Genomic DNA, 15,469 nt, shown 5'->3' on the forward strand with positions numbered 1-15,469 from the left:
AAGCCATGCCTTAGTAAATGGTGACGAGGAATGCAGAGTCTGTGAGAAAGAATTCAATCCTTGGCTTTGGCATTAGGCCAACAAAGCTTAAGTCTTAGAGTTGCCGATGACAAGCATGCTGGCCTTGAGCAAGATGCTTGACAGCTCTGTGTCTTTCAGTGTTGTAGAATGACATGTGTTATCTCCTAGTCTGATGCCTGGCAGTGGTCCCACCATGCTGAATTAAGGACTCTGGGTACATGGTCTAAATCACGGTTACAGAGACATTGGGGTAGGGAAAATGGCAGGAACATCTCCATACTGACATGATAGAGAATTGAGAATGCATTTCTATATGATCCATTTTTGCTTTGCCTTATATCTAATTCTCCCAATCCCTAATCTTTAGGACTCACTTCAAAATCTCTTGAAGCCAACTTTTAGGAGATGTGGACAAAGTGTGTGAAGGGAGAGAGCCACAAGAGCAGGAAGTTTAGGTGAAAGGGTAAGAGATATTCAGTCATCCAGCAATTACTCACTGAATGCCTGCTGTGTGCCGTAGGAGTTGGGGATACAGTAGTGAATCAGACAAAATCAGACAAAAAAATTCAGTAGTCATGATGCTTGTGTTCTAGACGTGGGAGATAGACTGTAAACAAATGACTGTGTTGTATGTTGGATAATGGTGATGATCAACCCAGTTGGGTCATGGTGAGGGCTGGGGCGGAGGGGTGGCTTTCAGTTTAAAATAGGATCATCAGGGAATGGCTCACTGAAAAGGTGATGAGAGTAGAGGCTTGAGGGAGTTCAGAGAGCCGACTGTGTGGAAATCTGGGAAAAGAGGAAATTGGGAGGCAGATCTTTGTAAATCATTGAAAGGGTTTTGACTTTTCCTCTGAGTGAGTTGGAAAACCACTGGCAAGTTTTGAGTGGAAAAGTGACATGATCTGACTTGAGAAGAATCTCTCTGGCTGCTGTAAAGAATAGATAATAGAGAGGCAGTGATAGAATCAGATGCTGATGAGCAGGTTATTGAAGTAATTCAGGCTGGAGATGATGGTGGCTTGGACCAGCATGGTAGTGATAAAGGTGATTGATGGTCAGATTTGGGGCAGGATTGACTGCTCATTTGATTATGGGAAGTAAGCAACTGAGAGGAGTTAAGGATGACTCCAGAGTTTTAGGGTTGAAAGTTGGAAGGACAAAGTTATCCTGTATTGTTTACTGAGTTGGAGAAGATAGGAGAAGGAACAGGTTTTGGGGAGAGATGGGTTCAGGTGATGAGACTCTTACCAGATATCCAAGGGTGCTGTAGAGGAGACAGTTGGATATACAGTGGTCATTATGTAAATGCTCAGTTTGCACAAGTTGGTAAGTCATAAAACTTCTATGTAAATGATTTAAATCAAATCTTTAAGAAGATGAAGCCATATCTATGTTTTATATATTAGGAAATAATGCAGAAAGACTAATTTTCCTAACATCGCAGATATGAAACTTGGTTTTATGGATGCAAGTTCCACATCTTGTTCTACCAAGTTTATTAGTTATAAAAATAGGCATACAGGGGAAATTCCAGTAGTTACCGTAATTGATGAAACAAAGTAATGCTTTTGGCTATATTTATGTTATGCACATCTACATAGTCTTCTAGAGAAATACAGGTGAGACCTTGGTGAGGTTTATATGAAAGATAGGTTTTCTTTTGTTTTACTCTTTGATTTGTTAAACTATTCTAATGTAGACTTTGACTTTAAAAGGTGAATGGAGATGGTTATGGATATAACTAATTTTTTTTTAAATTTTATTTTATTTTTAAACTTTACATAATTGTATTAGTTTTGCCAAATATAATTTTTAAAAACATTCTTATATTAAGCAAAATTCTTTTTAAAACAGTTTATTTCATAGTAATTTGTGTTCTTGTCACTTGTTTAAAGGGGAAAATACATTTTCACAATCATAAGTGTATTCCTTTTTTATAGTAAAATGCATAATATTTATTTTTTGAAGCAGAAATACAAGTAATAAAAACACATGCAGTTGTCTAAGTTTTGGCATTATTGTTTTCGGTGGGGTGGCAAACTGTATAATACAAATAGGAAAACAGAAACTGAGATCTGTTAAAATGCCAATTCTATTATCTAAAGGTGTATGTACTTTTTGTGATTTTTATGCAGTAAAACAATGGAGTGCTATAAATTATCTAAGACATTTAAAACTTTATGTGGTCTAATGAGTTAAACAATCAGGAGCAGATTAATGTAGTTTTCTTAAATAAAGTATTAAGAAGAAGTACCTATCCTTAAAGGTCATATATAGTTATTTTGTAGAATATGACTGTTTGGTTTCTATGACCTTGGATTTAAAAAAAAATTATAACTTCTGATCTCTCATCTCTGTAATAGCAAACTCTTTCTGATTATACAGGAAGCCCTGCATGTTGCAGGGGTGGAAATGCAGTTAACGGCTGCAGTGTCGTTTTTGACCATCCTGCAGGACGAATCGGTGTCCGTTCATACCTATGCCCACTCCTTCCTCCAAGTCATCCTACTGCACCTGGAGCACAGGGACGCAGGTCAGGGGCCTGGCATGCTTCATCCTACGTGTACTAATTGTCGCTCATATGTGGCTGTGATCTTTGAGTCATGGTAATTGAGTGAGGCTGTTCTCCCTAAGAGTTGGTCAGTGGTGTGACTAAAATTCATGATGGCTCATTTTGGAACAATCCACAAAATTCAGTGCTGTTTGAAGCCTGAAGACCCATAGTTTATGCTTTCTTCTTAGATTTGCTTCTTATACAACACTTACATTTAATTATAGTATAAGAAAAAAGTACACTTTGGGTTGAAGATAACCCCTTGATATTATTTTTTAAAATATCAGTGTTTTCCAGATATTGGCTAAGACAGAAAAGCAGAGAAACTTCTTATGGTAGCAATAAAGATAATTTAATTATTGCTATTTTATAATTAAAGTTTGTTGTAAATATTAATGGCTAAGTTGAAACTGAATTTGTGAGATAGTTAACTTATGTTTTGTCTTTGTCATTCAGGTGTCAGCAACGCATGGCTGGAGACTCTTCTGTCTGTGATAGAAGTATTGCCCAAAGATACCCTAAGGCATGAGGTAAAACTTCTATATATAAATTTTAATATTTAAGTTACTCTAAGGTTTTTGTTTTTTGATAAAAATGGTATTTCAAAAAGAATAGTTATTTCCTACTCTGAAAGCAGCGCATATTCATTATAGAAAACTTGAGTAGTAGAGAATATAGAAGGAAGAAAAATCATGATTCTGTACTTTGCTTCTTTTAGCATTCCGATGTATTTTCATTTCAGAATTTTTTCCCTGTATATGGTGCTGTTTGACATGTTAGTGATCATAATGAATTTATATATGTTTTTCATGTAGCATTATTTTCTTTATTATTTTCTCATATCACTCATTTGGTAGTAGCTACAAATATTTTACTTATTTATGAAATACTTAAGCCTGTTTTCAGTGTTTTATTATCCAAGTAAGGCAATAGTGAACATTTCCGTAGAGCTTTTCCTGTTTTTCGGACAATTTCCTTAACTGTAACTTCCCCAAAAATGGAATTATTAGGTTAGAAGGCATTAATATTCTTAATACTTTCGACTAGTAATATGAGAAAATGCATGTTTGCCTGGACTTTCATCAGCAATAGCATTTAAGTTTATATATTTATTTGGCTTTGCTGGGTTTTGGTTGTGGCATGTGGGATCTAATTCCCTGACTCTGGCCCCCTGCATTAGAAGCACAGAGTCTTAACCACTGGGACACCAGAGAAGTCCCTGAAGTTACAATGTTTTGTTTCAGTTCAGTTCAGTTCAGTTCAGTCTCTCAGTCATGTCCGACTTTTTGTGACCCCGTGAATCGCAGCACACCAGGCCTCCCTGTCCATCACCAACTCCCGGAGTTCACTCAGACTCATGTCCATCGAGTCGGTGATGTCATCCAGCCATCTCATCCTCTGTCGTCCCCTTCTCCTCCTGCCCCCAATCCCTCCCAGCATCAGAGTCTTTTCCAATGAGTCAACTCTTCGCATGAGGTGGCCAAAGTACTGGAGTTTCAGCTTTAGCATCATTCCTTCCAAAGAAATCCCAGGGCTGATCTCCTTTAGAATGGACTGGTTGGATCTCCTTGCAGTCCAAGGGACTCTCAAGAGTCTTCTCCAACACCACAGTTCAAAAGCATCAATTCTTCGGCGCTCAGCTTTCTTCACAGTCCAACTCTTGCATCCATACATGACCACTGGAAAAACTATAGCCTTGACTAGACGGACCTTTGTTGGCAAAGTAATGTCTCTGCTTTTCAATATGCTATCTAGGTTGGTCATAACTTTCCTTCCAAGAAGTAAGCGTCTTTTAATTTCATGGCTGCAGTCACCATCTGCAGTGATTTTGGAGCCCCAAAAATGAAGTCTGACACTGTTTCCACTGTTTCCCCATCTATTTCCCATGAGGACAAATATAAAAATTAATCTATATGGAACAAAAACAAATTTCACAGTATCTAATAATTAACTGCTTTTTTCTTTTGAGAAATGAATGTTTCACCCCTGTGTGTACATACAGATCATTAGAGAATTCACCATAAGCCTTAATTAAATTTTTTGTGTGCCTGATTATTTTTGATTGCATGATTTATCATCATTCTTAATAATCCAGAAAGTGTAGTGATCCAGGTGATGAACAACCATGGACCTCAAAATGTAACTGAGGTTCTGTAAAAAATATTTAGGATATTAAAATGTTCTTTGAAGAAAATAGCTGACATTAATGTCAGGAATATATAAAGTTTTGTAAATTTGTTCTCTAAATCTTTTCTTTTTAGATTTTGAATCCACTCGTTTCCAAGGCACAACTTTCCCAAACAGTCCAGTCTCGTTTAGTTAGTTGTAAAATTTTAGGAAAATTGACCAACAAATTTGATGCCCTTGCGTGAGTATTTGTACATAATTTTTTGTCTACTAAAATGTTTAATGACTATATGTTTAATAATTATATTTGTACTACTCCGTACTGTATACACTTTAACTGATTCAAATTTATAGAATATAGAAATCTCTGAAATCTACTGTTCAGATGCATTTCTTCTTGATTTGGCTTTTCAAAATCAGTAAGGGTAACTTTTTTCTTATTTCCCATATTAGTCATTTCCATCACGTACCTAGTGTAGTTTTGAGGATAGCATATCTTTAATCTTTAAAAATTGATAAATATGATGTAAAAATAGATTTCTGCTCTTTTCCATTATTGCTATGAATTATTATGTTGAATAATTTATCTTATTTTGAGGTTTAATGGAGATTGTTTATAATTTATTCGCTACTTTCTGCATAGATGATAAATACCAAGTGGAAGGAATGGAATGTTCTGTAATTATGACGCAAGAGTGAGCTTTAAAATCGAAGAATATTTTGGTTGATAGCTGCTATAATCAGATAGTCCACTTGGCCATAGCCTTTTTGTTTTAGCTGCCAATTCCAAATTAACCCTTATTTTTAAAAGATTCTGTCATCATTAAAGTAGCTGTTAACATGCAAATGTAATCACACATATAAATATACATTGTAAACTGGTGTTGTTCAGTTGCTCAGTCATGTCTGACTCTGCGAGCCCGTGCACTGTAGCATGCCAGGCTTCCCTGTCCTTCAGTTTCTGGAGTTTGCTCAAACTCATATCCATTGAGTCAATGATGCCATCCAACCATCTCATCCTCTGTTGCCCTCTTTTCCTCTTGTTCTCAGTCTTTCCTAGCATCAAGGTCTTTTGCTCTTTGCATCAGGTGGCCAAAGTACTGAAGCTTCAGCTTTAGTATCAGTCCTTCCAGTGAATATTCAGAGTTGATTTCCTTTAGGATTGACTGGTTTGTAAACTATAAAGCTCTATATTAAAGTGGTATAATCTACTGCATGTGGAATTTAAACTCTGGACAGCTCAAATAATTAATTTTTGTTTCCCTTTAAAAAAAAAATAAAGTATGTTGTTATTAAGCTAAGATTTTAAGGATAATTTCTTGAAAATATTAATTACTCAAATACTTATTTGCATGATTCTTTCTTTTCTCTCTCAGCATTAAAAGAGAAATACTTCCCTTGGTAAAATCACTCTGTCAAGATGTAGAATATGAAGTTCGATCTTGCATGTGTCGGCAATTAGAAAATATAGCTCAGGGCATTGGGTAAGTATGCTTTCAATTTCTTGTCACATTTTTGTTTCTGGATTGTCAGACATGTGTATCCTGTTCTATATTCCATGAAAACAGGCATTTATTTGAAGAACTAAACTTTTTATGATCTTTAAAAGTGATCATAGTAAGTACCTTCTGATGTGTTTGTATTAAGAGATAAAAGTGAAGCTTGCTTATTTCATTCACCTTTTTGTTTCTATATTTTACCCCCTTTTGACATCATGACAGGGTTAGATTGTAATTACCAGCATTTAAACTGGTAAATATGGACTCCTACAAAGGTAATAGGATCGGGCTGTCCTTCGACTTCTATTCCGTATACTTCTGGCTGTGAGACAAGAGAATGATAGTCTCATAAATCTACTAGTTTGGGCATTATACGCCTTGCATCTCCTTCCTGAAAAAATTCCTCACCTATAATCCAGTATGCTGAGAGGAACTAATGAAGAGGGAAAATGTTTGCATCATACATGTAGGTCCACAATGATGCCTTATTTCCATTGAACTTCTTTGAAACAGCAAATGAGCAAAGAAAATGAATATTATGCTTCATAAAGAAGAAATACAAGTGGTTAATACACATGTATTCAGCCTCATTGTTCAACCATGTTAGTTGTCACGGAAATACATTCACTTAGTGAGTATATATTGAGCAGCTACTGTAAGCTGTAAAAGTAATGATGCAATTACCATGGATATTTCTTATATTTAAACTGTCATTCTTTTCTAGCCAGACAGCAAGCTTCCAGAGAGCAGGAGCCCTATCCTCATGATTTTTCCTATTTTATGCAGCATGCAGCTCAGCAACTGATCCTTAATCGAGTTCTTACCAAAAATTTATTGATTTGATTTGTTTTCTTCTGTTGCTTATTGTGCAGGACAGAACTTACCAAAAGTGTGGTGCTCCCTGAATTAATAGAACTTTCTAGGGATGAAGGCAGCAGTGTGCGGCTGGCAGCCTTTGAAACTTTGGTTAATCTGCTCGACATATTTGATACAGGTGAGTCTCCATAGCTTTGCTTCTGAAAGCATTTTGTTTTCCTGTCCCGTGTCACTAGTAGAGGAGGAAGCTGGCTGCAGTATAGTAAGTCTTCCTGATGAGAGTGAGGTGTCCCTTCCCCTCTCTTGCTGTGGTCCTTCCTCTTTGAGTGCTCTCTGCTGCCACTTTTCCCCTCCTGGCACCTGGTGGTGGTGTATATTCCCTACCTCTCTCTCTCCTCTCATCAGCATGTAACTGACTAGTGTGGAGAGCTAATAAGAATTTGTGTTGGTGGGTTAGCTTTTAACTTGCTCAACTAACTGATCGTAAGACAGATCTTGACTGAAGCAATATCAATATTAGTTTCCTCTATTTTATATTTTAATGCTAGAAATCTCCTGGTCGCAAGAAGAGAAGTCTGGGCGGGGTATTTGGGTGGGAATCGGTAAGGAGGTGTTTCTTTGTGTTACACAGATCAAGTCAGCGAGATGATTAGTTGCTCTTGTGTGTGACTAGATTCTTAATGAATGTTGGACATTAGTTTTATCCTTCCAATTGACTATTTTGGTAGGGTGTAATTTGAAAGGACAGATGTCCAGTACTCAGGTGCAAAACACTATTGTGTAATTGTAGGATTAACAGTGTTTTAACTGAGTTAGGAGAATCTGTTAAAAATTATTGCAATGTGGACAATTATGTTGTGTGGATGTTACAGAATAATAATTTAAGCCATGTGGTGCACCAGAGGACTAAAAACAGCAGTACCTGAGAAGCGAATGAACGACTGTCCATGTCCTAATAATGGGGCGCCCCTAGGCATCCAAGCTAGAGCCAGAGATCACCTCTGATCTGGGACCTTTCCTGCCGCACACTCAGCTGTCACAGATCTGTCTTAACATGTGTTCCTGGCTGTATTTCCTGCCGTTCTTCCCTGCTTCTCTTGGCTCTGGTGCTCTAACCCCACTCACCATTTTCTTGGCACATCAAATTCTTTGCACCTCGAGGCTTTCCATGTTCTCTTTTTTCACTCTTCCTTCTATTTTCCTCCTAGCCAGTTGCTTCTCCTTCAGTGCCCAGTTCAGATCCAGTGTCCTTGCTGACGACTTCTAAATCCCTTTATGCCAGGGGTTGGCAAACTATGGCCTGTGGGTCAAATCCCACTCCTACCCATTTTGTAAATAGAGCTTATTGGAGTGCAGCCACGCTCATCTGTTTCTGTGTTGTCTCTAGCTATTTTGTGCCAGAGTGACAGAGTTGAGTACTTGTGACAGATAAACTACAAAACCTAGAATATTTGCAAAAATAGTTGCAGACAAAATGGCAGCCCACTCCAGTGTTCTTGCCTGGAGAATCCCAGGGACGGGGGAGCCTGGTGGGTTGCTGTCTCTGGGGTCACACAGAGTCAGACACGACTGAAGTGACTTAGCAGCAGCCTTATACTATTTAAATAATGATCACATTGTCTTATGATATTTTGGGGGCTTGATTTCTTTGCTGGTCTGAATTTCATAAGTTCAGAAACCATTTATCATTCACTTTTCTATTTCTGTTAATGTTTGTTCTCTAAGAAATTTCAGTAAATGTTGGATGAATGTTATTAGTAAAAACAATAGATATGGTGCTAAAATGTGATGATAATAATAGCGGTAATAATAATACCAATAATCCTGTTACAAAATTTTACTTAGTGTTGTCACACTCTTAATTTTGTTGTTTGTTCAGTCGCTAAGTCATGTCTGACTCTTTGCGATGCCATGGATGGCAGCATACCAGTCTCCTCTGTCCTTCACTATCTCCCGAAGTTTGTTCAAATTCATTCTTTGAGTTGGCGATGCTATCTAACCATCTCATCTTTTGGTGCCACCTTCTTCTCTTGCCTTTGATCTTTCCCAGCATCAGGGTCTTTTCCATTGAGTCAGCTGTTTGCATAAGATGGCCAAAGTATTGGAGCTTCAGCATCAGCCCTTCCAATGAATATTCAGGGTTGATTTCCTTTAGGATTGACTGGTTTGACCCTAATAAAGTAGTAATTCTTTTCTGAAAGTTTAAGAGAACTGTGGGAAATTCAGGGAGTATTTGAAATCAAAACTGAAATATTGATAATATCAGAAACTTATGAGTAAGCAAACAGTCAAAGAATCAAAGAAGCAAAAACTCAAAGAAGTTTCTTAGAAAGAGTCACGTAAGAAGTAAAAGCGAAGACATTCATTATACAGAATGTAATATGAACTAACTTTTAAAATACATCAAAAATAAAATGATAAAATGCAGCATGGTATAGTCTACATGGCTATAAGAATGCTAACACTAAGCAAGGATACTGGAGTGGGCTGCCATTACCTTCTCCAGGGGATCTTTCCCACCCGGGGATCAAACCCACAACTCCTGCATTGGCAGGAGGGTTCTTTACCACTGAACCACAAGGGGAGCCCACAAACTCTTTAGCTTGACTAAAGTTCTTGATGATTTCCACTCACTTCTCACTTCCTCTTTATATCATACCTCCATCATCATTGCTGTCAGATATTTTCTGTTACTCTGAGACTAACATAGTAATTTTTCTTTCTGAACTTTGTGTGTATACAGTAATTTGCACATTTGCAGTGTGGGCAACTGGATCTAAACTCTGTTTTATTCTTGTTTTTCAGATGACAGAAGTCAAACTATACTTCCCGTAGTGAAATCATTTTGTGAAAAATCTTTCAAAGCAGATGAATCAATTCTTATTTCTTTATCTTTCCATTTAGGAAAACTATGCCATGGATTATATGGTATGATATGTGCTAAGAATGTCAAGATTACAGAGAATTTTTCCTTTTTCTGTTACCTTATACGTTAGCCCCTAAACCACAGTTCTTCAGTTGTAAAGCCTGCCCTATAAGTGTGTAACATCCAATGACTTTTTCACTGATAGAACCTGTGTGAAAGAACAGTGGAGGAGTGAAGTAGACATAGCCCTTTAAGTTTCTGAATATCTTATCTTTTATATTAGTTGACATTTGATCATAGAAGTTTAGGTATATTAACTATTGTTACATAGTATACCCTTATTAATTTTTTTGAATGATTAATATATCACATAAGCAGTTCAAATTAGAATGTAGAATAATACCTGTAACTCTTGGCATTTTAACTGTATTACTCAGTTCTCTCTTATTAAAATAATGTAAGCATTAATTGTAACAATCTAGCATAGCAAAAAATATTTTTATGTGGCTTTCAATAGACTGTTGAAAAAAGTATTGCAATATTTGTTGAGTTACTAGCTCTCTAAGATAGTATATGAATATGGAACCAGTCATTGATCAAAAGTATTTTAGGTTTATTTTGCTGTCTTTCATATTTCGGGCTCTTTTTTTTTTTTTTTAGGGCTCTTTTTTTTTTGCTATGCCACACAGCTCCTGGGATCTTAGTTCCCCAACCAAGGATCAGACTCAGGTCCCTGGCAGTGAAAGTGCCAAGTCGTAACCACTTGACCACCAGAGAATTCCCTCAGATCCCATTTTTAAGCTCCTTCTCTGCAGAGATATGTGCATGTCTTTTCTGTAGGCAACTTTAAAATATTTACCGGAAATAAATAGTAATAATGGCTGCTATATTACTATTGTAATTATTCATTAGTGGTATATACTGTGGTACATGCTGCAGAAATTAATGCAGGTATAATTCCTGCATCACACAGTTTATACTATCAAAATTAAAATGAAAATATTATTAAAATTAACAAAGGGTAAAGACCCATTAGATTTCTTCACAGTAGAAAGAAGATAATTTTACACAATTATGGTTTATTGTGGGAGAAGGCAGTGGCACCCCACTCTAGTACTCTTGCCTGGAAAATCCCATGGACGGAGGAGCCTGGTAGGCTGCAGTCCCTGGGGTCGCTAGGAGTTGGACACGACTGAGCGACTTCACTTTCACTTTTCGCTTTCATGCATTGGGGAAGGAAATGGCAACCCACTCCAGTGTTCTTGCCTGGAGAATCCCAGGGACGGGGGAGCCTGGTGGGCTGCCGTCTAGGGGGTCGCACAGAGTCGGACACGACTGAAGCGACTTAGCAGCAGCAGTAGCAGCATATATGTTAGATTTATCTGCATGTACTTCTTTTCTCATTATTACTTTTACTTATGATTTCCAACCATTTGTTTAAATATCTGATTCTAATTATGTTTTTACTGCACTTTGCTTTTCTCTCTTCAATTTTTGTTTTCAAATAAAATGTTGATCAAAGGTTTTACATGTGTTTTAGGAATTTTTACTCCAGATCAACACTTGAGATTTTTGGAGTTTTATAAGAAACTTTGTACATTGGGTTTGCAACAGGAAAATGGACACAATGAAAACCAGATACCACCCCAAATCTTAGAGCAGGAGAAGAAATATATTTCAGTACGGAAGAACTGTGCTTATAACTTTCCGGTAATACATTATACATTTGTAGTGGCTGCACATTTTAATTATAAAATATGTGAATAGATGACATTGAAAATTATTGCCATATTTGATACTTATTAGTTAGCATTATGTCTGGTATATATTGGTGCAATTTATATTTGTCTCTATGTATATATGTCACTCTACATTTTGGACCATAAAGCTGCCAGTGAAAGTATTTCTCTGAACTGGTTGGCTGGTTTCTTCCACAAACCTGCATGCCTCCTGATTTTTTCATAGCTTTCCTCCAGACTTTTTAGCAATCTGACACCTGTATTTGGGGTGTTGGTCAGGTTGCTTAGGAGGAAAAAAGTGAGATAAGGAGAGGTTAATGTATACTTTACTTAGGAAAAGTGTACAAATTAGGTTATTTTACACAATTATGGTTTATTGTGGGAGAAGGCAGTGGCACCCCACTCGAGTACTCTTGCCTGGAAAATCCCATGGACGGAGGAGCCTGGTAGGCTGCAGTCCCTGGGGTCGCTAGGAGTTGGACACGACTGAGCGACTTCACTTTCACTTTTCGCTTTCATGCATTGGAGAAGGAAATGGCAACCCACTCCAGTGTTCTTGCCTGGAGAATCCCAGGGACGGGGGAGCCTGGTGGGCTGCCGTCTATGGAGTCGCACAGAGTCGGACACGACTGAAGCGACTTAGCAGCAGCAGTAGCAACATATATGTTAGATTTATCTGCATGTATTTGGATCTTCCAAATATGATTTCTAACTAAATTATGATTCAGAGAACATGATTTCAATTTAAGTGAAATGACTATGATATTGTTATTGATGCATGTTTTTCTCTTCGAAATTCATCTTCCACCTCCAGGCCATGATTGTTTTTGTTGATCCCAAAAACTTCCACATGGAACTCTATTCTACATTCTTCTGCCTTTGTCATGACCCTGAAGTACCAGTCAGATATACTATTGCTATTTGCTTTTATGAAGTAAGTCTGGAAAAGTGATAACCACTTTACATTTGTTGTTTTTTACTTATGTGTACTAGAGGATTTTCTGATGTGTTGTTTGTACACTTTTGTTTTCAGATTTATTAAAAGATATTGGCTCCATATCTCTTTCATATTCTAATCCTAAATTTGGAAAAATTCTCATAATTCTGTTTAGAGTGTTTACAGAATTCATTTACAAATAGATGTTACATTCATTTATCATGTATTAATCCATTCGTTCAGTATATCTTGTCTTAAATTATACTATCTCTTTAAGCCAGACATTGTGGTATGAATATGGCTGTTGTAGATCTGGAAGTAAAATCAGTTTTGTAATGCTTTATAATGTTTATATTTAGCATTGTACCTAAAATCAAGAACTTGAGAACAAATGGAAAATTGAGAGAGTATTTATTTAAATTTATGGCTTTTACCATACATGGTTCATATTTTGTGAGCACAGCTTATATTTTTAGCTGTTATGACAACTCTTCGTAGTGTCAGAGCAAAAGTGAATTTTTTTTTTTTTACCTTGCTGAGGGACATGTGCGAAACTTAGTTTCCCAACCAGGGAATGAACTCATGCCCCCTGTAGTGGAAGTAGAGTCTTAACCCCTGGATCACCAGTGAAGTCCCACAAAAGTGAATTTAAATTTTATGATAAATGTAATTAACCTCTTAACCCTTGAGGCTGAAATTTAGGGCATGTTTCTTGAGTGATTTTAGAAGTACATGTGTGCCATCATTGCCATAAACATGTATAACATGTATAATTTGTCGACTTCAGGACTGTCATATAAAAATATCTGAGTAGCTTGGGACTTCCTTAATGATCCAGTGGTTAAGACTCCATGCTGCCGATGCAGGGGGCATGGGTTCATTTCCCAGTTGGGGAACTAAGATCTCACATGCCTTGGGGTGCAGCCAAAAGATAAAATTTTTAAAAAGAAATTTTAAAAATCTTAGTGGCTTAATAAAATATTTATTTCCTTTATAGTAATATTCTTATTCTCAGTGAGAATATTGTATCTCCTTCCTTGAACTGTGTTCAAAGCATTGTTAGATTAGCTAAAACTATGTAGGATATCCATAGCAGCATTAGAAATGTTGGTTTAGACTCTTGACTATTGAATGATAGTCATTGCTGGTTTTTTTCTGGTGTGAATTAAATGAATGTTCTGTGTGCAAAGTCCAAAAAAGATTCCCTTTAAATGGTATAATTAATTAAAATAATTCATTGTTGAACAATTAAGTCATCTTTGTAAATACACATTTAGGAATATGCTTTTGGAGGAGGAAAAATGGCAGAGGGCACTAGCTGGCTGAGTGAACTACTTATCTCTTAAGTGTATTAAGGCACTTATGCTTGGTTGCTGTCCTGCATACTTGTGTTTGTCTAGATAGATTCATGAGATGGTTGCATGAGATTAGAGTCTGAGAAAGCAGTATTTATACAATATGAGAGTTTCTACTTAAGTTTATTTTTATCTCATGCCTTTACTATTTTATTTTTATTTATGTTTTATAGTGGACATAATGTATTAGCACCATAGAAATAGGCGTGTTGAAATATATATACAAGAATATTTCACTGATAGAAGTGAGTTTGGAAATCATTGGGTTGGCTATTTGCTGGGGGGCTAGTTTCTGTATTCACCCAGTCATACCATGGTGGTGGGTTAAGATGATACTTGACTCCATAAATGAATGCTTAGTGTAGGTTTGTCCTTTTAAATAATGAAAATCTACTGGTGGGATTTAAATTTTCCTGACAATGTTATTATTGGATTCTGATAATTAGTATGGTCCAGGTTTATTCTGGTTTTTGAGAAAAATAGTATTTTCAAAATACTTTCAAATCAAAAACAACCTTGTAGAGCAAAGATTTTTGAAATACCTTCTTTATCAGGAGCTCACTTTTCAATTAAAGCTTACTCAAACCTAGTATGTTAAAAAATACTTAAAGGTAAAGTGGAACCTGGTGAATCTACCATTGTAGATTTTCACCATTGCTTGTCTGGAGGGGGAAAAAAGTGGTTTGTTAAGGAGCTGGATTAGTTTAGACTTAAGATTATGCTTTCCCAGCATCAGGGAAAGATTGAGGGCAGAAGAAGGGGGTGACAAAGGATGAGATGGTTGGATGACATGAGTTTGAGTAAACTCCTGGAGACAGTGAAGGACAGGGGAACCTGGCCTGTTGCAGAGGTGGACACAACTTAGCGACTGAACAACAACTGCCAACTCCTCTCTTACTGATTGAAATCTTTGATTGGAAAAGTCTTTGAAGTTTTGCTAGCTTAGGAGTTTGCTCTGTCCCTGTGTGACTGCTGGCCTTCAGCAGAACTTGTGCCCTCTGGGAGCTCTAAACCAGGATGAGTGCTCCCCTGGCTTCGCTCTCTTGAAAGACCCTGTTGGCTGCTCTAAGACTAAAATATGAACTATAGGCACTCATGGGCTCATTACTGCTTGTGATAGGAAACTTAAGATGGATAAATCCATTCTACACCTCCCACCCCCACCTGTGCACTTCCCTACCCTCATACACTCCAGCATGTCAGGATGCAGACTGAAAAGCTTATTAGGTGTGCAAGTAGTTTTTTCTAGAAATCTAATTTTATATTTATGTTGTAACCAAGTCTCCTTTTGGAAGTAAATCTGCAGGGATTATTTTTTTTTAATTGTTGTTATAACCTTTATATGTCTAGTAATCTCAAATCTGAGAGACTTTATTGCTATATTTTAGGTGTCTAAACTTCTGAATTCTGGAGTATATTTAATACATAAAGAACTAATAACATTGTTGCAAGATGAATCATTGGAGGTAATATCTTCTTACTGTTTGTTTTTTACTTCTTTTATATCAGGTTTGAGTATATCAATGCCTTTTTTATTTTCCTGCTTCTTGAG

General features: G+C 36.8%; 1 protein-coding gene across 5 annotated transcripts in view; it reads left to right on the plus strand.

Moving 5' to 3' along the window:
- Positions 1-15,469, plus strand: part of PPP4R4 (protein phosphatase 4 regulatory subunit 4) — a 104,564-nt gene that overhangs the window by 50,928 nt on the left and 38,167 nt on the right. For 4 of the 5 annotated variants that reach the window (XM_070775619.1, XM_019983748.2, XM_070775620.1 and 1 more), the window contains exons 4-12: positions 2,410-2,557; positions 3,035-3,108; positions 4,840-4,946; positions 6,082-6,189; positions 7,077-7,198; positions 9,826-9,948; positions 11,427-11,596; positions 12,440-12,559; positions 15,306-15,383. In XM_070775619.1, coding sequence (XP_070631720.1) covers positions 2,410-2,557; positions 3,035-3,108; positions 4,840-4,946; positions 6,082-6,189; positions 7,077-7,198; positions 9,826-9,948; positions 11,427-11,596; positions 12,440-12,559; positions 15,306-15,383 — 1,050 coding nt within the window. Of the gene's footprint in view, positions 1-388; positions 485-2,409; positions 2,558-3,034; positions 3,109-4,839; positions 4,947-6,081; positions 6,190-7,076; positions 7,199-9,825; positions 9,949-11,426; positions 11,597-12,439; positions 12,560-15,305; positions 15,384-15,469 lie in introns of those variants that run through there. The other variant, XM_070775622.1, reaches the window with a different exon arrangement.

This window comes from Bos indicus, chromosome 21 (genome assembly GCF_029378745.1).
Source record: "Bos indicus isolate NIAB-ARS_2022 breed Sahiwal x Tharparkar chromosome 21, NIAB-ARS_B.indTharparkar_mat_pri_1.0, whole genome shotgun sequence".
NCBI lineage: Eukaryota > Metazoa > Chordata > Mammalia > Artiodactyla > Bovidae > Bos > Bos indicus.